This window comes from Doryrhamphus excisus, linkage group LG14, assembly GCF_037039965.1.
Source record: "Doryrhamphus excisus strain RoL-2023G ecotype Guam linkage group LG14, RoL_Dexc_Guam_v1.1, whole genome shotgun sequence".
Taxonomy (NCBI): domain Eukaryota; kingdom Metazoa; phylum Chordata; class Actinopteri; order Syngnathiformes; family Syngnathidae; genus Doryrhamphus; species Doryrhamphus excisus.
In genome coordinates this window covers 12,552,782-12,576,855 of record NC_136370.1, presented here as the reverse complement: position 1 = coordinate 12,576,855, position 24,074 = coordinate 12,552,782, and the positions used below count along the sequence as shown (strand labels likewise).

Genomic DNA, 24,074 nt, shown 5'->3' with positions numbered 1-24,074 from the left:
TCGTACCGAAGTACGATGTGATATGACCATACAATGACATAATGTGTGCCATAGTAAGTGTCAATATAGTGATATATATAGCACATCATGACTGGTTCAAGACTCTTCATCCTTGTATTTAGCAGGTCCTTACTCAATCCATTCCATAGTTTGATTCCACTTACTGAAAAGCTATGGCTTTTTAACGTAGTCCTAGCATATAAGTGTTTCAAATGTAGTTCTTCCCTGAGATCATATCTCTCCTCTCTTGTAGAGAAGTATTGAATGACATTTTTAGGTAATTGGTTATTTTTAGCCTTATGCATTATTTTTGCTGTTTGGAAATTAACTATATGAGCAAGTTGAAGTATTTGTGATTTTAGAAATAAGGAGTAAGTATGTTCTCTGCAGGCGGCATTATGAATTATCCTTACTGACCTTTTTTGCAGTACATTTAGCGAGTGGAGATTGCTTTTATAATTATTACCCCATATTTCCATACAATAAGTAAGATATGGTAGAACCAGAGAGCAATAAAGCGTGTGGAGTGATTTCTGATTGAGAACAAGTTTTGCTTTGTTCAATACTGAAATATTTCTGGCCATCTTATGTTGTATATTTGTAATATGAGGTTTCCAGCTCATATTTTCATCTATTGTGATCCCCAGAAATGTATTTTCGTTCACTATGAAGGACAATCAGAAGCCTGGAATGACTACTGCTTCCTGGTTAGGTACAAGCAGGGATTTTATTTATCCCTAGAAGAGGCCACGCTTGTTCCTAAAAAAAAAACAGCGATCCAATGCACATTAATACACAAACATATCCTCGAGCAAGAGTGATATCCGAGTGAGTGGATAGAAAGACAGAAAGCGTCATGAGCAGTTCAGTCCGATGCCTCGAAACGTCATTGTGTTCATGAAGCATACAAACCAATTTGCATATTTGGATTTGTCCCCTCATTGTAGATGACTAATTCAGTTTCATAAATGTATTACACAACAGGATGTTTCCGCACTGTCAAATCTAGGTCTGAACTGTTGTTCAGGAATTAAATCTGGTTTATTTTCTATTTATTTCTGTCTAGTGTGAGTCTTAGTTTTATACTTTCCACTGTCTGTGTCCTGTCGTCTTGTCAGCTTTTACACTGCTGTTTTTTTTTATTGTCTATAGTTCCTACTGTGTGGGCTCTTTATTTACATATTTATTTGTTATTTTACAGAAACGTAATCGTTCCCTCACTTTACAGAGGTTTTTAATTAATTATCTCTCTTCCGTGGTTGACTATAGCCTATTATTAGTTTTAAAATGTTGAAAGACAAGTTATACAGTGAAGAAAATAAGTATTTGAACACCCTGCTATTTTGCTATTTCTCCCACTTAGAAATCATGGAGGGGTCTGAAATTTTCATCGTAGGTGCATGTCCACTGTGAGAGAGATAAACTAAAAAGAAAAATCCAGAAATCACAATGCATGATTTTTTAACAATTTATTTGTGTGATACAGCTGCAAATAAGTATTTGAACACCTGTGTATCATCTAGAATTCTGACCCTGAAAGACCTGTTAGTCTGCCCATTAGAAGTCCACCTGCACTCCATGTATCATCCTGAATCAGATGCACCTGTTTGAGGTCGTTAGCTGCATAAAGACACCTGTCCACCCCATACAATCAGTAAGACTTTAACTTGTAACATGGCGAAGACCAAAGAGCTGTCCAAAGACACCAGAGACAAAATTGTACACCTCCACAAGGCTGGAAAGGGCTACGGAGCAATTACCAAGCAGCTTGGTGAAAAAAGGTCCACTGTTGGAGCTATCATTAGAAAATGGAAGAAGCTAAACATGACGGTCAATCTCAATCGGAGTGGAGCCCCATGCAAGATATCACCTCGTGGGGTCTCAATGATTCTAAGAAAGGTGAGGAATCAGCCCAGAACTACACGACAGGACTTGGTCAATGACCTGAAAAGAGCTGGGACCACCGTTTCCAAGGTTACTGTAGGTAATACACTAAGACGTCATGATGTGAAATCATGCATGGCACGAAAGGTTCCCCTGCTTAAACCAGCACATGTCAAGGCCCGTCTTAAGTTTGCATATGACCATTTGGATGATACAGAGGAGTCATGGGAGAAAGTTTTATGGTCAGATGAGACCAAAATAGAACTTTTTGGTCATAATTCCAATAAGCGTGTTTGGAGGAAGAAGAATGAAGAGTACAATCCGAAGAACACCATCCCTACTGTGAAGCATGGGGGTGGTAGCATCATGCTTTGGGGGTGTTTTTCTGCACATGGGACAGGACGAGTGCACTGCATTAAAGAGAGGATGACTGGGGCCGTGTATTGTGAGATTTTGGGGAACAACCTCCTTCCCTCTGTCAGAGCATTGAAGATGGGTCGTGGCTGGGTCTTCCAACACGACAACGACCCGAAGCACACAGCCAGGAAAACCAAGGAGTGGCTCCGTAAGAAGCATATCAAGGTTCTAGCATGGCCCAGCCAGTCTCCAGACCTGAACCCAATCGAAAATCTTTGGAGGGAGCTCAAACTCCGTGTTTCTCAGCGACAGCCCAGAAACCTGACTGATCTAGAGAAGATCTGTGTGGAGGAGTGGGCCAAGATCCCTCCTGCAGTGTGTGCAAACCTGGTGAAAAACTACAGGAAACGTTTGACCTCTGTAATAGCAAACAAAGGCTACTGTACCAAATATTAACATTCATTTTCTCAGGTGTTCAAATACTTATTTGCAGCTGTATCACACAAATAAATTGTTAAAAAATCATGCATTGTGATTTCTGGATTTTTCTTTTTAGTTTATCTCTCTCACAGTGGACATGCACCTACGATGAAAATTTCAGACCCCTCCATGATTTCTAAGTGGGAGAAATAGCAAAATAGCAGGGTGTTCAAATACTTATTTTCTTCACTGTATGTAGTGTTATGGTCACCAGGCATTAGTAATATTTCATTGAGGAGTCATGATGTCCAATATGATAGAGTATAAAAAGGTTATCCTCCTATATACACGTTCTTAAGTTTAGAATAATTAAAGTGGAGAAGCTAACTAGTTGCTATGCTTGCGGCTGCCGTCTCTTATGTCCCTGTATTGATGCCTTAGCCTGCAAAATTATTTACGAAACAAAAGGGTTTTTCCTTTAAAATGTTTTGATAATCCACATGGTGGTGATGCAATTTCTATTGTCAGATTTTGCCAGCAATGTGAGGTCTGAATGCTCTTGCTCATGTATTGATTATCGTCATGCGGTTACCTGGTGACAAAGTTGTCAGCTAGTCTCAGTTCCACAGTATGCCTATCGATGTTTGGTGGAACAAAAAGTAGACCTTTCCTGGCACAGAGTGTCGCCAGGTTGGGTGACAGGATCTGACACACGCAGCGCTTGGGGCAGATCTGTGCCCGTACTGCCATGGCAACTGCCATCATCACACACAGCAACAACCTCTCCATGGTCACCACCCCACCTGAACTGGACACCTGAAAAATAAAAAGCGACAAACTGAGATACTTTGAGACATTTATGACACAACTTATTACTTTCTTACGGCAGATATTTGTAATGTAATAAGTGGAAAACTTATTGGTAAACTTCATTTACCAATTAAACATAAGGAAATGTTGATATTTTTGCAGAGCGTTGCTGTGTTCACAGCACGTTCACATCCACAGACATAATCATCTGCAATCATCAGTCAGCAACAGTGCTCGTACATAATCAGTAAAGTGTAACAGACACAGGATGGTGAGAGAGAAATACTCATTAATGGCAACCTTGGCTGAAGGACGTGGCTGAACCAGGATTAAAGAGATCACAGTGCAAAGGCTCATTCATGCACACATGTTGGTTGCTCTTCAGTTAGGTTCAAATCTGTTGACTACGATACCATCATTTGTATGGGGGCGTTTGTTCAGTGTTATATTCTTTTCTTTAGGTTTGATATTTCACTAATAAACTTTCTGAAGATCTGTTTAATTTATATCGGATGACTAAGATTAACTAAGTAGACATGTCAAGGAATATTAACAAGTGTCATTAGAACAAAACAAACAAAAAATGCTACCTCAATTTCCGTAAGCCCTACTGACTCCTTCCGTTTTATTCATTCATTTTCAACTGCATATCCTCACAAGGGTCGCAGGCGGTGCTGGAGCCTATCCCAGCTGTCTTCAGGCGAGAGGCGGGGTACACCCTGGACTGGTCGCCAGCCAATCACAGGGCACATATAGACAAACAACCATTCACACTCACATTCACACCTATGGATAATTTGGAGTCGCCAATTGACCTAGCATGTTTTTGGAATGTGGGAGGAAACTGGAGTACCCGGATGCACGGGGAGAACATGCAAACTCCACATGGCTGAGGGTGGGATTGAACTCAGGTCTCCTAGCTGTGAGGTCTGCACGCTAACCACTCGACCGCCGTGCAGCCCCTTTCCGTTTTATATATAATAATAATAATAATAATAATAATAATAATTAATCCTACGTCACGGAAATCCACTCATCGTGGTCGTGTTTGGGACCAATTAACAACGCTAAACGATATTGACAGAATTTATGAGGTCATGTGGTCTGCGATTGCAACAAATGAAAAAGGAGTAAATACGTAGAGTGCACACAGAGAATGAGAGTAGGCCCGAATAACCCTTATGACACAGAAGCAGATACAAGCTCATTAATTAAACCTTTAAAGAGAGTGAATGACTTCGTGAAAAACAAGAAAAACTGAATTATCAGAGCCTGCAAAACTTACATCAGACAGCAAGTTCATTCCAATGAGTGTCAAGGTGTGAAGAGAGGAGAAAGAGAAGGAGAAAGTAGACTGTGCAGTTGATGATGCCAGTATGGCTGTATTTTGCTTACTAGTGATGCACAAACTACTATATCCAACAAAGGGGAACGAAAGACTCCAGACAAAAGCTCAGTTTCACTCTGTCACACACATCACACAAAATACACATTACTGACTCGAGCAAGTAGTGACATGCAGTGTTGCTTGGATCAAACAGAATTGTGAATTAACCAAAGAAATTATGCGTATGGAAGAAAAATGATAGGATGCTTGTAGTAGTGTGTAAAATTATGATTCTGTTTCACAACTGTGCAGGCTGCCTTATCCAGTTCTTTGAAACCCTTCCAGAGTGACATCTCTGTTCTCTGAGGGGCTCCCATCAAGCCATTTTCATTGCTGGCTTGTCTACTGATGGTTGCCTCGGCAGCACAAATGGATTCTCCACACGCTCCATATACTGAAACTGGTCTTAGTCTGCATTTGAATCTCATTGGAATTACTGGCAAAGAGTCCTGGCATCTAATTGTGTTTGGAAGTATTCATAAAATCAGAAATTTCAGAAAATCTCTTATTAAAACTATGACTGAAGATTTGTGTAGACTTTACAAGTTCACCTGCAGCTTTTCCACACTTCATGTATATCCGGTTTATCTACTGGCAACAATTGAGGTCTTGCAGGTTTTTGCGTATGATGTAATTCATCGTGGGGGTGCACCGATACAAAATAAATGCCACACCTTAAAAATCAGGGTTTCTTTTAAAACCGGTAAGTCACAATAAATACATAGTTTACACAATTCATAAGAAAAAAATGTCTTAGTCCACTATTAGCTCTATTTAATTGTATCTTCCAGAAGAGTGCAGGGTAAAGCAGATAAAAGTTAGTACGAAAGAAAATAGACAAGTGTTTATTTCCAGAAAATGGAGGGATGTTACAAAAAAGACACAATGAATAATGAATGATGATCTCCGGATTAATTAATGAAGTCCGGATTAATCCATCACTGAGACAACTAGTATATAAATATACAGGAGGATGTTTTGCAAGCTCGCCGTGGTATAGTGGTTAGCGTTCTTGACTTTGTAGCGGACGCCTCGGATTCGAATCTCCACTAGTATAATCGATATTCGCATATTCAGGGCATCCGGAATATAAAGGGCTCAAGCCAAAAATCAGTATGCAGCTCAAAAAACGACTCCATAATCAGAAAAAAGACGAAAGAAACAAACAGGAGGCTGTTTTGCCAAAGAAAAGTAAAGTGAAAAAGCAAAGCAAAATGACAACATCATAGGTGGCTGCATGCCCGGTACTAGCTCAATCGCTGCGTCCGGGACCACCGAGGACCACTACAATATAATTAGACTCTATATCACATATCTTACATTTCAGATCCTGTGGAAGTTCACTGATATATTGGAATACCATTTAATGATAAATTACATCATCTTTCATATGTACTGTACTAAGCGAAACAAAAGTGCCATTGTTAAATCCTTAAGCTGACTGAAGTCTGTTACCGGTGTTGGGTGCTTGTGCTGAAGTGGATCTAGAAATGTCAAAGTAGGGAAAACACTTCATATATCAAAGTGTTCTCTAACAGTCTCAGAGTGCAATGTTTGTTTGGGAGAGTAGTATTACGTATGACTATACACTTATTCATGTAGTCCAACCACTCATACCATTAACTTCATGTTATCTTAACCCAGCTCTGCTTTTATTATGCCTGCACCACAACTACATAATGTGCAGTTACTCCATACATGTGTTTCATTCATGAAATACTGTTGGAGGAATCAGTACATGGCACAGAAGTCAGCACTAACCACATGTGTACTGCACTGCTCTGATGTACATTATATAGGAATTACAATAATTCCTTGTCTATCGTGACTATTTATGACGGAATAATCAAAACTAGTTGTCTGCACATGGATCATAAACGCTTGTGAATTTCGGCTCCTTGTTGAAGGGTCACAGGGTGTAAGAGGGTTCCTAGGGCACAGGGCCTCGGACAAGTCATTCAGGGGCTTGTAGGGTCAGGATGGTGCAGAGGTGATGGTGTGCTCTGGCTTCATTCTGAGGTCTCGCCTGGAGGCGAGACATGTTGAGCAGTGAATTGTGAATATGTAATGTATTTCAATGTAACATTGTATGCATGTTTGAAATAAATCCAACTATCCATCCCTCCATACCATTCACAGTCGCACTCATGCCAATGTGCAATTAACCTGACAATTAACCTGACATGCATATTTTTGGAATGTGGGAGGAAACCGGAGTACCCGGAGAAAATCAACACACGCACGGAGAACATGGAAACTCTACACAGAGATGCCGAAGATTCAAACCCAGATCTTCCAGATCTCCTGATTTTGTGGCCAACATGGTCCTAGGCAATATTAGAGCCCTCTAGACATGAAATAAGACCCCTATAGTCACCTTTACACTCATATTACCCAATATATTACACATGATAAAAGAAAATAAGCCATTTGAAGGGGACTTATTATGCTTTTTCCACTTTTCTGACCTACAGATGTTGTTAGAATGTTTTATTATCTTATGCCAAAGTTTAAGATTCTGGTGTTTCCACATTTGGAAGTGAGCCCTGAAATAAGCTTGGGATTTCTAACACTGTGATGTCACAGTGAGATGGACTTAGCTGTTAGCTGTACAAGCTGAGTGGGACCAATCACAGCAGAGTGGGCATGCCCAGAGGTGGGCCACGGGGGGGAAAAATTAAAACTGACCATTTTCAAAATCCAAGGAAGTCCAGATTCTGGAAGATGTAGAAAGCTTTCTTTGTGGGTTATTGTGTGGAGCTGCTCTATAGGAGGCCACAAGTCAATACAAAGGGCCAGAAATCAGCATAAAACTTGTGACATCAGGTGTTCTTAGTTGTGTTTTGTGCCTACTGTGAGACCAATTCAACCTGCAATAAAAGTCTGTTGTTCCAGCGATCAAGTCTGATGATTGACGGGATGGTATGATTATCACAGCAGTGACTGAGATTATTAATTATTATTAATTTTTAATGGAAAAATTGATGGTTTGCTCTTCTGCGTGTCAAGCATTGACCGTGGTTTTTTGTATCAGTGTGTAATGTATTACAACATCCTTAGGTCACTTAACCGACCCGCTTCCTTCCTGTGCTTTTATTTCCACTCATTGGTTTGTTTTCCTGTGTCCGCTACAATACACCTTATGGTTAAGCTAATGGCTTTACCCATTGAAACAACAGGGGTCAGCAGCTGCTTAAATGCATCACAATTACTCTTAATTTAATTACTGAGCTTGCATGAGCATATTAAACACATACAACTATATGCTCTTTTTAAAATCAGTTAGGTTATATAAAACATAAATGATACAAAAGTATTGTCCTTGTACCCTTCAGGGAAACTATTTAGTGCACAGTTAACATATCTAAATCCATTTTTCTCACATTGTCTATAGTGAGTCACTTGGCTTCATATATTTTCAATATGTCGAGACTCTTATAATATTTCCGTTCTGAATAGATTGTATTTGAGGGATGGAATGAAATCAATGAACAATATAAATGACCTAGATTTATGATGGTTTCTCCGAGTGCATAAGCTTGACACACATGAGATGATCCTCATCAGGATCAATTGGAGAGCGGTGATATGAGAGAATAAGAGAAGATAGATGTGGGTATACTTAAGCTCCAAAAGACAAATGCCAGTTCAAATGACGCGCACCCGTACGCATAGATACAAAGATACTTAATGCCAAAATGTATGGACCACTCACATATTGATTTCAGAACCACTTTTAACACAATTAAATATATGCATTTTGTCTAAATGGGAAATAAATCGAACCAATAAAACATAATACAGAAAGCAAGAGAAATGCTGGTAATGGAGTATATTGGTGGTGATGTTGTAAACGTGATACTTTAAGTAGTGGAGCTGTATAATGGCCTGCTATGTGGTTTACATGGCGTATCTTGTGGATGATAAATCACAGTTTTTGTCAAAGTTTGGCAGGTCCTGACAACCACGAGAGGTCACTCTAGGCTTGTGACTATATGCTGCTCTTGCCTTTCAGTCATGTATCAAGAGATCGGGAGCTTGATGAACTTGCTTACTGGTAACTATATTAATTTGTCAGCTTTGTCAGCTTCCCAGACATGTTCTTTGTGCTGTTGCGTCACTGAATTGCTGTTAATGTCTTACATTAACAAACCGAACACCTATTTAACCTGTTGTTCTGTGTGCTAGCAGATAGTTGAATAACTTGCCTTTGCAGAATGAATGTCTGTCCTTGTTCTTCAATTTTGTGAAATGAATTTCTAAATTAATTAGAGGTTTAATGATTTGTTTTAATAACAAAACAATATGTATTACGATTAGTGGTTGCCGATACGATTCATTTTGATCGATTTTTAACTAAAAATTCCGCCAATGTGACTGTGAAATAAATACCTGGATACTGGACAGTGCAAATGAAGTTTCCTAGATTCACCTTGTTTTTTTGTGAGGGAATCCAGCATAAATAAAAAAGGGAGGGCAGAGCACGTGTATGCTTCCAGACGTGCCCCTCTGTGACATCACAAAGGGGCAGAGTTACCACGCCTTTTGAAACCAAGCATTTTGAGCCATTCCAAACTTCTTTCAGGGCTCACTTTCAAATGTGAAAACATCATTATCTGAAACTTCGTTTAACACGAGAATACATTTACAGGTCAGACAATTGAAAAAAAAAACATAATAGGTTCTGTTTAAGAATACATTAACAATGAGTATAGAAAATTTGTAAAAAATACAAATCAGCTTGAACAGAAGGTGGTATAGCTTGCCATGATTAATTATTTACTTTAAATTATACGATCTACAACTGCACTTTGCAACCAAAGATGAGGGACATTATACAAATTCCTCAGCAATTTCATACCGGAAAATATTCCCTTTAGTTCCCATTGCTTTAACATTGAGTCATGACAAAAGTGATCGACCCACAGGCTTTGACAAGTACAACTGTACTACAAAATATATGAAGAAAATCAAGTGTCACAATGTTGCAGCAGCACGTTGTATTGGTTTCCACGGCACACTACACATCGCATGTACACTACTGTTAATTCAGACATTCCTGGTGCCGCAATGATTGGTGTGTTTTCTTTAAGTCAACACCAAAGTAGATGTTTTTTTATTAAAAACAAATATAACAACATTTTTACTTGAGTTTGACTTGATCTTAATACGTACAATTCAAACATAAGAAAACATATTGAACACAATACAAGGCTGCTGTCTGCTATAATAGCAGACCTGAATGCACATCACAACAGCATTCTTAATGTACAGCTGGGAAGGAAGTAGGTATTGTTTAATGGCATAAGTCTAGCCTAAGGCAGCACAGACAGCCTTTTGTGTAAACTGTTTTCTGGCTGCTGGGCATCTGTGTTTCAAATGGTTGCACTCAACAGAAACAAAGAAACCGAGACATGCAGTTCGATTGAGATGCGCCTATCTCCTGGTAAATGCTGCTTTAGGCACACTATAAGCTCAAACAGCTACACACAAGCAGTATACAACTGCAGGCCATTGTATATGCCCAATAGTCAATCAGTAAAGACGGCCATGGAGAACAGTTATATGCACAATTAGGCAAAATGCCATTGTATGGATTTTTGGAGTGAACTGATTGTTTTTAGCATCATGCTGAAAACTGTGCTTATTAGGGGTGTCTTAAAGGGGACCTATTATCCATTTTGTTCTTTGATGACCTATAAATGTTGTTCTCATGTTAAATAATGCCAACGTTTCAGATAATGAGGTTTGCACAGTGAGTCATTTGGAAGTTTGGGATGACTCTAAACACTCGGTTTCAGACATTTTTTTTCCAACACAGGCTCTTTGTGACATCACAGTGAGTGCGTACAAGCTGTAGGCCCCGTCCCCCACCAAGTCGGGGGTCTCCAGCCAGTAGCTCATGAGCTATGTTTAGCTCCTAGACACTTTTCAAGTATCTCTACAAAGGGTTTATTCGTGTATCCCTTTATTATCAACTCCTATACTGCCAAAATTAGAAAGTGGGGTTCAGCAGTAGATTGTCCTCGGGAACACTTGGGAGTGTGACCAATCACAAGGTAGTGGCCGTGCCTGGAGGCAGTCCGTGGGTGGAATGAATTGAAACAGACAATTTGGAAATCCAAGTAAATACAGCTGGAATAGGTGCAGATTCTGGAAGATCTAGACAGCTTTCTGTGCGGGTTATGGTGTGTAGCTGCTCTATAGGAGTTCACAACTCAATACAAAGGGTCGAAAATAGGTCAATAGGTCTCCTTTAAAATAATCGGCAACTTCGGAGGAGTGTCATTTGACTATCATCCCATAAATCCCATCAGCCCTAGTGTTTATGTTGTTCAGGGCTACAAAGTCTACTTGAACATGGGTTATGCTGATTTTAATATGAAATATCAATGCAATGGTTTGAAATTCTAAGGTCTAGAACAGCTAATTACCTGCATACTGAGCAACACAAACAGGAGCCTCATGGCTGAAGACAACCCTTGCAAGTAAAGACTTATTTTATGCACACAAATGTACAAACATACAGGGATTACAGGAAGTGTTTTTCCATTTCCATTAAAATGTGGTTCCTCCTTGACACAAATATGCAACAGTTGTCATTGCATTGCAAAAATCAAAGCCTCACATTTGTTTTTATTCTGTTTTGGTTTCTCTAAAGACCTAAAATAAAGAACTCAATTGCACATAACAGTAGCCTTAGTACCCATGAAGCATAATATACTGCCATCATGGTTAATGTATACTTAGTTTTGCTGTGTTAGTGTTTTTTTTTGTGATTGTTGGGGAATTCACACAAATGCATGCATAATTTATAAAACAAACACCACCAAAGGCTCCATTATTGTTTGCTGTCTGCTCTGTCATCCACAAGCGGCAGACATTGTCAGTGTGTTTTACGGTTGAAATGTGTTTGCCGATTGTTCAACCGCTGTTCATGTTCCAACATACTGCACAGAGTTTATAATCACTTTCGTTGATTTCATTGATGAACCATTTAATGTGATCTATTGCTGTGATTTTTGTTGGTATATAAGATATGATGAGAGATTATCATTACGCATCCACATCTTTGTCAGCAAAGTGAGGACATTTGGACAAAGTTGTGAGACAGCACATAATTTGCGGGGATTGGAAGTTGCGTGAATTGACTAGTTAAATAATTAAAGCACAATGTTACTTTTCCCAAGTCCCATGTCTTTAAATCTCGATAGCTATGAACCCAGCCTTTCAAATAAATGGCATTCAAGCCAGTCTTTAATACAGTATGTATAAACTGTATATCATTTTATAGCATTTTCTCAGCAATCAAATACAAGTGCAGGTAAAAAGTGGCGGCGGAGATCCAGGCATGCAAGGCACCTCCGCAAGCCTGAAGAGTGTGCAAAAAAGATTCAAGGATGATTCCTAGAACAAAATGCAATGGAATTGGTGCAGTGATTTCAAACACTTTGAGTACACCACACTGTAAAAACCATAAGTTAACGGGTGATGAGCAGCTAGCTGCAGCAAGGGAGGAATGACACATGATCACCCGGCCGAGCGTTCCATACACGTGTACCAAACCGTGCCACCTATATCAAACCATTCAATACAGATACAGATAGATATAGTGCTCGTGGTAGGCTGTATGCATGTTAATGTACTCAAACTTTAGAGTGACATGCAAAATATTTATTTTGGGGTAAAAAGAGGGCCTTAAACATTAAATGGGAGAGAAAATGTAATTCACACAGTCTAAACAGGGTCGCATGTATTAATTCTAAAACATTTACGACAAAAAGAGTGACAGCAATGGACTGAATCACGTTGGTAGGAAACACTACACTTTTTGAACAACTAAACAATCTGTTACACAGCTTGTGTCAAGTATATAGATCACTACACTAGATCAGTGAAGCATTGTCAGGCATTTCATGAATGCACTGATGGATAAGTAAACAGTTTATGAAGTGTCCGAGGGATTGGCGTCTGTGCTCATATTTCTACTCCCTCATCAGGATCCTGGCAGCACTATTTTCAGTGTTTTAGAATTTTTGAAGGCTCATGCCAGGGATGCAAATGAGACATGTGTTACGATATGTCAGCCCAGAAGAGGCAAAAGCATCTACCAGTTTTTCAGGAAGGCAGTGGAAGAGGAGTGGTGAGGTGGAATGCACAAATGCACGAATGCAGCTGTAAGTAAAGAGGATGAGGAGTAAGGATTAAGTGGTCAGCAGTCACCAGGATGCCATTGATGACTGTGTATTGTGGAAGGGTTCTTTTTAAGATGTGGTCTAATTGTAGATGTTTTTAAAGCCAATGGGGTTTAAGCAGAGAATAATTAATGCTCCACATGATGACGGACTTTATGGCCATTAACAATTTAAACTGGAAGTTGAAACAACCGCAAATACAGTACTCCTCTTTTTCTTCTTTGCAGTCTATAGTTAGTAGTGTGGAAGTGGAACCTCAGTTAGCGTGGTTTTGCCTCCAGTACATTCATAATACAATATGGCGCACCTCATGTTTTTAATTTACCTGTCTGACTGTTGTCAAAGACACAATGCGGCGATGAGATCAACACCTCCCTCTTCAACAAAACCTTCCTCTTGTGCCATGAGTTATTGCTTGAATTCAGTTGTGTTTCTCACCTTGCTGGCTCTTGCAACTTTGTTTGGCTCCACCAACAGGAAGTCGTTGATCATGTCTTTGGCAACAGTCACATCAAGAATCACATCCTTACATTGAATGTTCATTTATCCCTTTCATGCATTTCTTTGTATTTAAATGCATTTCAAATTGTTTTCTGCATGTAAAACTATAATTGTAAAACTGAAATGGATGTATATTATTTCTTATGGGAATACATATATATATATGGTTAGCTGCTGTTTCGGTTAGAGTCTGACTTTGTGGAACAAATTAATGCTGCCAACCTGTACTTGAAGAAAGACTGATGGCAAATGCTTTCAATGATTTGGCAGGTGTAACATCTGACAGGTAGTGACAATGCCTCAGGCATAAGTACAGTGTTTTCTACATGCACTTGACATCAGTAATTAATTTGCTTTCTGTAATGAGGCCACGGCAAGGTTGCCCTTGAAGTGTTCCCACTATGCAACAGGGATTTTCATAGCTGAATGGTGGAATGGGGAGGAGGAGAAAGACACAGAAAGGTGGGAGGATGACAAACTGTTTCCATCATTGTCCTGGAGGCATGAGGAGGCTCGATGCTTACATAAGAATATACACACAAACCCGAGAACACACATGCACATACATGCACACAAACACACATAGCTTTATCTATCAGCAGAATAGTAAATTGTATTAAACAGGTGATGTTATGGAATCTTGTAATGCCACATTTTTTTATGTGTTGTTTGGGTATATTCTGTTTGAAAAAGCTGTAGGGAGTGTGGAAGTATTCATCCCTGCCTCTCTTGTCTATCCACAATCTCATTTTCTGCTGTAATGCGCTAATGCCTCTGACAGCAGACAAAGTAAGAGTGTGTGAGCAGGAAATATATTGTCATCTTTCTTCTTCTACGCAATTACAAAAAAAAAAAAAGATGGCAAGAGGAATATTTGAGCATATTTCCTCATCTCAGTGCTTGCCACTCAGTTTCTCTAGCATTGCAACATCTATGTTGGCACAGCAACATGACAAGAGACTAAAAATAATAGGATTTTTCTGGCATTGTAGCAGCTATTTTGCAATGGCGCTGCAGAATGAGTGGTTGTTTCAATATCAGAGTAGACACTGAAGCAATTATGTTGTGTTTTTCACATTGGCACGGAGCATTTCATCTATTCCATCCCATAGATGTCATAATTTCTTCTCCTCTTCTCAAAAGTCACACACAATGAACGCACCACAGAGTGGGAGTAATAAATACTAAATGCAGATTTCAGAAAAGATATGGCATTAGGTCTTCCAAAGACATGGTAAAAAAAAAATAGTGCAGTCAACAAGTACAACCTTCCAAGATACCGAGTGCTCTATTTTAAGCTGAGATGTGACACTTTGTGACATGTTTTCACCTAATGTCATATGTGTCACTAGAAGAAAACATTGTGTATATGGACTGCCATCTTGAACAGCTGAACACATTTCAACTCAACATTTGTCATCTCTCATTATGTGAATTGCAGTGAGTGTCCTACTGCTGCCTTGCAATCACATGACCTGCAGCCGGTCCGCATCACCGCCGGGTTTGATTTCAGGGGGCAAACATTCAATAGGATTCAATGTGGTTCAGTTACCACAGAAAAATGGTATTATGAAGGTTTAACACCAAATATACAGGCCGGATATCTTCAAAAGTATGTAAACGTGATGGAGTAGATCTATACACTATTAAAAAGAAAGACTTTTCTGAGGATTTAAACGATTGTCCAACATCACCAAAGCTGCTATTTTGAACAATCTTGCTGCTCCCACACTTCCTTCGATACTTACAAGGAGTTATAGAACTATAATGAAGACATAACTTCTTTACATCTGGTTGGGTCCACAAATTAGCCGTTAAGGCTATGAAAGGCAATGACTTCTTTTTTTATTTATTTTTTTATTGACTTTTCCTGACCAATGATCTTGACCACAATTCTAACAAACGAGAATGTGAATATGATCTAATTAATGGAAAATAAGAGCAAAAACAATACAGCTATATAAATAAAGACAACCATTACCATTTATAACAGCACAAAGGCAGTGTTATTTTAACAATTGCATTATTAATGAGCCTGTTTATTTACTGTATCTGACATCGTCTTAACAGGATGATGTCTTTTAGGCCTGCCTGTCTGACTTAACGTCTTTGAGTATTTATAGCACAAGAACACACTTGGAACAACAGAGGACTTAACATATAGATTAAATTGTTGAGTAGTTCTAGAGACCCTTTGACATGGCTTCTTTTGTAGTCCCTACTGTTGTTATTAACGTATAATAAATAGCTTTCATACAATCACCCTATGAGCTCAGGCTGTACTTACATACAAAAACAACAGTTTGAAACAGAAGATGGCAAATGCTGGTCCAGAGCCAGCCCACTGAGATGTTGACTGCCCCAAAAAAAGGTGTCTTAACCTTGTAATATTCCATGCATAAAACCTCAATAAGAAATGAGATACAGCAAGCGAGAGCAAGAGAAGATGACAGGCCAACAGAAACCAACCACAGGTTGTATTGTGGCATGCAAACCGTGTGTCACGGGGATAGTGGATTTGTGCGTGCGGGTTTTCTTGAATTATTTAGACTGATTTGAACATGAGCACGCTTTTCTATTATTTACAGACACCACCTTTTAACAGACACTAACAAACACTCATACCATTTCTAAACTGTGTGGAATCTGAACCTTAGCACAAATCAGTAAGGTCCAATTCATTCATCTTCTATGCAGCCTATTCCGGTGGTACCCCTTGAAATTAAATGCTATTGAAGTTTACTATGAAGTTTACGTATGTGACATGTGAACAACCCAATATATTACATACAGTATATGTTATTGAGCCTTTATGTTCATAAATTTACGTTGCACATGTGCTGTTATAAATATTCCAGAATGAAGGAAGTGATGTAGATCTCGCACATGCGTGGAACTGATTGCATAATGACAAAGATATCCTTGTTTGGTTTGTTCTTGAACAAACACAATCTGTAATTTTTATATATTTCTATATCAGTAATGTGTAATATTGTAGTGTTGCTATGCCCTTTTGTTAACTTTCTCCATGCATTTCAGACTATAACGTGTGTGCAGAATACCTTAGTTTATGAATATGCAACTAAACAAGTCTTAGGCAGCTTCACTGCCTCAAGTAAAATCAGAAAATCAGACGTCAATATGATAAAATGCATTCCAGATGAATGCAACGAATGATGAAATAGCTAAACTGCGGAGACGTGACCACTAGACCGTCAAATGTTTTCTTTTCTTGGAAATAGTCAACAGGAGTACAAGTAACATACAAAAAAGATAAAAACGCTTGAGAAGAAAGAAGCAAGTAAATCTACCAGGTAACCATGATCCAGATGATCCAGAGCAGACAGATTTCTCATAGAATTTATGGACCTCAAATAATGATCCCTTCCTCACCTGATTGAAATCCTATTGAGGATTTGTCAGATTCTAAATCACAAGCATCAGATTTGTGAGGGAAGAGAACACAGCAATGTGAACAGTATTTGGGACACTGCCGTTGCTGCATCAGTGAAAGTTAACTGAACTGACGAAGAAACTCACAAAAAGAAAGAAGGCTCATGGCAATTATTGAAAAGTAGGTTGTGAGATGAGCCGGATATTCGTTATAAACAAGTATCCCTAAGTATCCCTGAGTACATTTCGTCATGATCTGTATTCGTGTTGAAAGAAAATGCTCATTATGTATTCACTCTTCCTGCTCTGTGATTGGCCAGTCACATACAACATTAGGTACACTTGCACAGTAGCACAAGAGTGGCATCAAACATCCTGCATCCTGACATAAGCTTAATATCACACCCCTCTCAATCCGTTGCTGTATGCATCTTTTAATCTTTTAGTACACAGTGCATTTTACAAGACAACAGGAACGGTCGTGCATCAGTCACTGACGATGTTTGTTTCTTTTCATCTGCTTGCTCGCTGCTGATATAAAGTCAGTCGTAAAACTGAATGTAGTAATGAATGCGGTGCTTATGACAAAAAATACAGTCAACAAGACTGATAGATTATTTCCTGTTTGCCATGTTTGCATGAATAACCAACTCCGCACATTCTTTCATTCATTCATTTTCTACCGCTTATCCTCATGAGGGTAGCGGGGGGTGCTGGAGCCTATCCCAGCTGTCTTCGGGCGAGAGGCGGGGTACACCCTAGACTGGTCGCCAGCCAATCACAGGGCACATATAGGCAAACAACCATTCACACTCACATTCATACCTATGGACAATTTGGAGTCGCCAATTAACCTAGCATGTTTTTGGAATGTGGGAGGAAACTGGAGTACCGCATGCACAGGGAGACCAACTCCGCACAGCTCATTAAAAATAATTAAAGAATAAAGTCTCAGGGATCACTTACACACATACAAAGTACACATATAGCTGAATAATAAACAATGTACGTATATACTGTAGCAACTTCTGATCAATCCATGTCAATTGCAGACTTATATAATGCCTGAAGAAGTCTGTGCATCTTTATACAAGCGAGTCAATTTACAGTCAGCCCTCATCTATCGTGGTTACTTGGAGCTAGACATGAAGTATGGATTTTTTAAATTTTCATAAATCAAATGTTTTCAAAGTTAGAACATAGAAAACCTGTTCAGGACCTTCATTTTTTGACATTATAAGAGACCATCAGACATGTAACAATACCCCTATAATCACTTTTACACTCGTATTGTGCAATAGGACAGAAAATAAGCTATTTAAGATAACTTGATAGTTTTTACATTAAAACAACCCGATGAATGATAATCTAGACTATACAATCCTAAAACCTATGTACATACAGTAACACACAATTGCAAAAGTGCTATTGAGTCCACACCCCACGGATATACTTTTTTTTCAACCTGCCATTGCACACACTGATGGTTTTTAAGGCTAAAAACGTACTGAGGATAACAACATTCAATCATTTTCATGTTCACTGAACAAACAAATCAAAATCTAATGGAGTTGGAAAGTTTCCAACTCTGAATGGTTCCAAAATCTTTGAGCCTTTGCAATCGTTCTCTTGAGCAAGTCTATTGAAGAAAAAGTTCCCCCAAAATGTTTAGTTCCCATTAGTTGTATAACAATGTTTGTATCAAGCAGCTCTCCGTGTGTTATTGGCTATGGTAAGGGAGTATAATATGAGCATAATAGCATTTGCATGTGGCATCATACAAGTGTGACACAAAGTAAACTGCCATGCTTGGGCTTTGTTGCTTTTGATGTGTGGAGACTTCAACAGCAACTGGCTAATCACCAGAGTATGTAGGTTAAACACAGATCACTACTGTGCGTGTGTGACTACATGACATCTAGGCTAAATGCAGCTTGTGTTTATATGTTGTCAAGTGTACGTGTGTATCATCAGCGGGGAGTGGGCGGGACATAACCCAACGTTGGTCGTACTTTAACCTGAAATGGGTGGGGCTTAAATCTGTACATTATTTTAAGTCTGAAATTGACATGGATTGATCAGAAGTTGCTGTGTTTATTGTTTGTCTGCAGCCTGCAGAATCTGGGAGGTGCGGTCGCTGTGAGTGACTGGCCAGTAATAGTGTCAAGAGTCAATACGTAAATAATGAGGATTAAAAAAATAATAATAATTCATAACAAGTATAGAGAATAGTATACAAACCCAATGAGGATTTTTCTTCATCATGATTATGGATGGATAGGCATGGCGGTCGAGTGGTTAGCGCGCCGACCTCACAGCTAGGAGACCAGGGTTCAATTCCACCCTCCGCCATCTCTGTGTGGAGTTTGCATGTTCTCCCCGTGCATGCATGGGTTTTCTCCGGGTACTCCGGTTTCCTCCCACATTCTAAAAACATGCTATGTTAATTGACCACTCCAAATTGTCCATAGGTATGAATGTGAGTGTGAATTATTCTAATTAGTTATGGGCTGTTTGGCGGTCGAGTGGTTAGCACACAGACCTCGCAGCTAGGAGACCTGAGTTCAAGCCCACCCTCGGCCATCTCTGTGTGGAGTTTGCATGTTCTCCCTGTGCATGTGTGGGTTTTCTCTCACATTCCAAAAACATGCTAGGTTAATTGGCCACTCCAAATTGTCCATAGGTATGAATGTGAGTGTGAATGGTTGTTTGTCTATACGTATGTGCCCTGTTTAGCAGGGTGTACCCCGCCTCTCGCCCAAAGACAGCTGGGATAGGCTCCAGCACCCCCGCGACCCTCGTGAGGAAAAAGTGGTAGAAAATGAATGAATGAATGAATGATTATGGATAATGATGAGCTCTGCTCTTTTCATGCTCATACTCAGCAAAAATGCATTATCCGGCTCATCCCTACTACAGAGCTGGTGTTATGCTGTATTTGGTGCGATTGCAACTATTGTAATACTACTGTAATTTCTTCATCTCCTTGTTTTTGTTTGTGTGTAGCGGAAGCGGATAGACTCATGTGCATGGATTTTCTTTTTCTATATATTTTGTATCATTATATTAGATATAGAATTGCAGTCGTCTGAATGTCACTATTTGTCAGGAAGAGGCAATGAACAACAAGCTTTTCAAAAGACTTACATAACTGCCACTTTCTATGTCCACACTTTAAACAGATCCAAGGTCATTGTGTCCTGCCAGCTAGAGGTGAAAAAAGCCAATTAGAATGTTAAAATCAAAAAGTTATCTATCTATGACGTTTGGGCTAAGTGGACAATGGTGACGCAGATAGGAGTGCTTGGAAAACTGTGAGGACGCTGCTGTTGCTTCAGGGTGAATACAGGCATTGAAGCAAGGTTATTATCCTTCCTTGTTCCTGGAAGGCACGTATGTCTTTGTGGCTGTCTAGTTCCTAACCAGTTTTAGACCCCTTTGAGAATCCGATAAAAACCAATTCGCTGGAAATATTCACATAAATACAACCTAACACCTGATGTGTATACTGAAGAAAGAATGTGGGATTTTGGGTAAACTTTAAAGTATAGAGCACTCAATTGAGACCACTGCTTACAATATAAAATTAACAATACAATTAATTGTTATCTAATCCTCACAGGCTTCCTGAAACTGATCCATATACCTCATGCGGGTTGAAACCCTATAACGTCGGAACAAGTTTCTCAAAAGAGACAAGGCAGGGAGAAAGAGAATGGTCCTCATCGGTAACTGATCGCAGGATGGGAGACAATGAAAAACGATAGCATCAAGCAGACGGAGAGATAGCAGAAGAGAGTGCTGTGTAAGGGATGCAGTAAAAAAAACAGTCAACTTTAGGTCAGCAATCTGAGGTATGACAAAACGTATTAATATTGAAAAGGATATGAGGCAATGGAGGATAACATTTGCTAAATTGGAAAGCACAAAAAGGAATCATTTGAACACATTAAAACATTATTTGGTTCAGGTGGCATGGGTTTGTCAGATGGACCTTGTAACACAAATGGGTATTGCATCTACAACTGTGCCCTCTGTGCAGTGTTATGCTATTCCTCGGGATCAAGCAGAACGTGGCTGCATCAAGAATAGTTCTTTGCTCAGGGACACAATTACAGGGGTAGGTGGTTGGAGGGCACTCTTATCTCTTATGTTTTAGTGCTACAATTCGTGCTTGTCATAAGGCTATTACTAGTATATCCGGGCTTCATATGATAACAAATAATCCCTGAAAGTTTTGAGAAGGCAACTTGGTTTCTGCTTGGAATAAAAATGAATGACCCCAGGATTTTCTTTGTAGATTGTCCACACACTTAAAAAGCCTAATTTTGCTGAAGTTTTTCCCAAAATGTATGAAAGTTGTACTGTTTTGTAAGTGCTTCTGCAGAGAGACAGTGAGAGTTATAATAAACAATAATTAATTACTAGCTACTTAAAGATGTCAGGAGACAGGATGTAGAATTGGTTCTGCCTGACACACCAGTGAGTGTGAAAATTCAAACAATGGTTGAACGTGTTAAGTCTACAAAGCAACACACTACGTGAGAAACTGCCACTTCTCCGAATCTCTTTCTAACCTTAATAACATGCAAACAGATAACGACACTCCCCTTTAATAACGGTCCTTCAGCATGACTTGATGATGCTCATGGTTATTGATTGTCTTGTTTTACAATTTAAATATTTTGCATTGATTGGCATTTCAAGCCAAGATTGTTATTGTGGAGGGAGCCCAGTACATTGTGGAAATACGTCGAGGCGCTCTAACTTTGTTGCTGGCAGTCTTTGGCAGAGGTTTGGGTATATTTTGTGAGTAGCCCTTTCAGAACAGTAGTTATTGTGCAAATGTGTTTTTGTCCCTCGGATCATTTGTAGAAAAATAATATTAGGCAAAAAGCAGGCCACACAGCTAGGAGATCCGAGTTCGATTCCACCCTTGGGCATCTCTGTGAGTTTGCATGTTCTCCCCGTGCATGCATGGTTTTCTCCGGGTACTCCGGTTTGCTCCCACAATCCAAAAACATGCTAGGTTAATTGGCGACTCCAAATTGTCCATAGGTATGAATGTGAGTGTGAATGGTTGTTTGTTTATATGTGCTCTGTGATTGGCTGGCGACCAGTCCAGGGTGTACCCAACCCGAAAACAGCTGGGAAAGGCTCCAGCACGCCCGCGGCCCTCGTGAGAATAGACATGGCAATATTTTCAAAACCATTGTTTCTTTTTCAGTCTTACCAGCCATGCGAGGTGCCGCTCTTCCGGCTTCACTCACTCGGCTGCAGCAGAGAAACAGTGAAAGAAACTGCATTTTTTTTTTACACCATTGTAAGCTATGACTTTGTAAAACAATATCATACTACACGCTGTAGTCTGTAAGGGTCTGTCAAGGAGAAGATTCTAGTTTTTTTTTTCCATGCATGTTTTAGCGAGTGTGTTAAAGCGTTTTAATGCCGTGTAAGTTGCATCTCTGTGACATAAAGAAAGACAGATGCAACTGTTAATATACGTTTCACCATTCGTATTAAGACTACTATGTAGCGGTTTAAAAATTTGTGAATTATGTAAAGTATGTATTATGAATTATGTAAAAAAATAAATAAATACATGCAACAATTAATCCCTGGGCCGCACGGTGGATGAGTATTTAGCACGTTGTCCATAGGTATGGATGTGAATGGTTGTTTGTCTATATGTGCCCTGTGATTGGCTGGCGTCCAGTCCAGGATGTACCCCGCCTCTCTCCCCCAAAAGACAGCTGGTATAGCAACCCTAGTGAGGATAAGCAGCATAGAAAATGGATGCATGGATGGATGGGTGGATGTTAATCCCCACCATTATGTAATGTAATGCGTTTTAAAGTGAAATAATGATATATACATCGTGTCCCACTTCCCTTCATACTTCCATGCAGGATTTACAGGAACTCTTAGATTCACAGGTTAATGTCTCAATTAGAATAATTTGGAAATTGTTCAAAGTAATGTATTTAGTTGTAATTAGACCAATAAAAATTCAAAACATGGTATTAACTTCCACATCACTACTTCCGAAAGCATCATGGAAAATGTTGATTTTTGGCCATAATTTAGCTGCATCAATGTACAAGCCACATAATTCAACGCAGAACAAAAAATTGCGACTTAAACACAGAAAAAAATGGTTATCAAATACCAAAATAGTTGTGGATTAATTGGATATTTGATGTGTCATTAATTCATCAATTGATTGTTGCAGCTCCAAAGATACATATCAATTTATTGAGTTTAGAAAATTTTGAAAAGCATTTTGAAATGTCAAATCTGTAAAAACCCTGCTCATAGAACGAGGAAGAGGTAGTGAGAAGGAGTGCGCTTGGTGATTTATGTTCAGTCTATAAATATAAAAAATAAAGTGATGGAAAAAGTCCAAGTCAAAGTCAGGTTAAGAGTTTCATGCTGACTTGAAATGTGTCAACCTCTGACTGAACTACAGAGCCATGAAAAGTATAGCGCTTCTTTTTCATTAAAAACATAAAACGCAGTGTGTTTTTTGATCTCTCCTTGTTTGTGTCACAATCTTTCTCACACTTTTCCCTGAAGTAAGACAATTACCCACAAAAAAAGCAAGAGACACAAACAAGCATCGTCTCTTAAGAGTCTGACTGGCAGGTTAGGAAGGATGAAGCAAGTGAACCAAAACATCCGCGCTAGCTGTTCTTGAGTCTTTATCTGTAGATCCGCTTGCGTTCAGTTATTGGATCCAATTCTATTGTGTGCATAAATTAGTTATATTAAAAGGGAAATAATAACAAAATAATATTAATATGTAATTGTATTATATGCTATAGAATAATACTGTGCTAATTGAATCATTATTTAGAATTTTGTGACTTCATATTGGGGGCGGCATGGCAGTCGAGTGGTTAGTGCGCAGACCTCACAGCTAGGAGACCAGGGTTCAATTCCACCCTCTGCCATCTCTGTGTGGAGTTTGCATAGGTTAATTTGTCCATAGGTATGAATGTGAGTGTGAATGGTTGTTTGGCTATATGTGCCCTGTGATTGGCTGGCGACAAGTCCAGGGTGTACCCTGAAGACAGCTGGGATAGGCTGCAGCACCCCCCCCCCATCCAATGGATGGATGGACTTCA

At 39.3% G+C, this 24,074-nt stretch overlaps 1 protein-coding gene across 1 annotated transcript in view; it reads right to left on the bottom strand.

Annotated features, from left to right (window-relative positions):
- LOC131140178 (leucine-rich repeat and fibronectin type-III domain-containing protein 5) overlaps window positions 1-24,074 on the bottom strand; it is an 84,876-nt gene that overhangs the window by 22,699 nt on the left and 38,103 nt on the right. Inside the window, exon 3 of the mRNA XM_058090364.2 lies at window positions 3,254-3,477. Coding sequence (XP_057946347.2) covers window positions 3,254-3,450 — 197 coding nt within the window. The 5' untranslated portion in view covers window positions 3,451-3,477. The remainder of the gene's footprint in view (window positions 1-3,253; window positions 3,478-24,074) is intronic.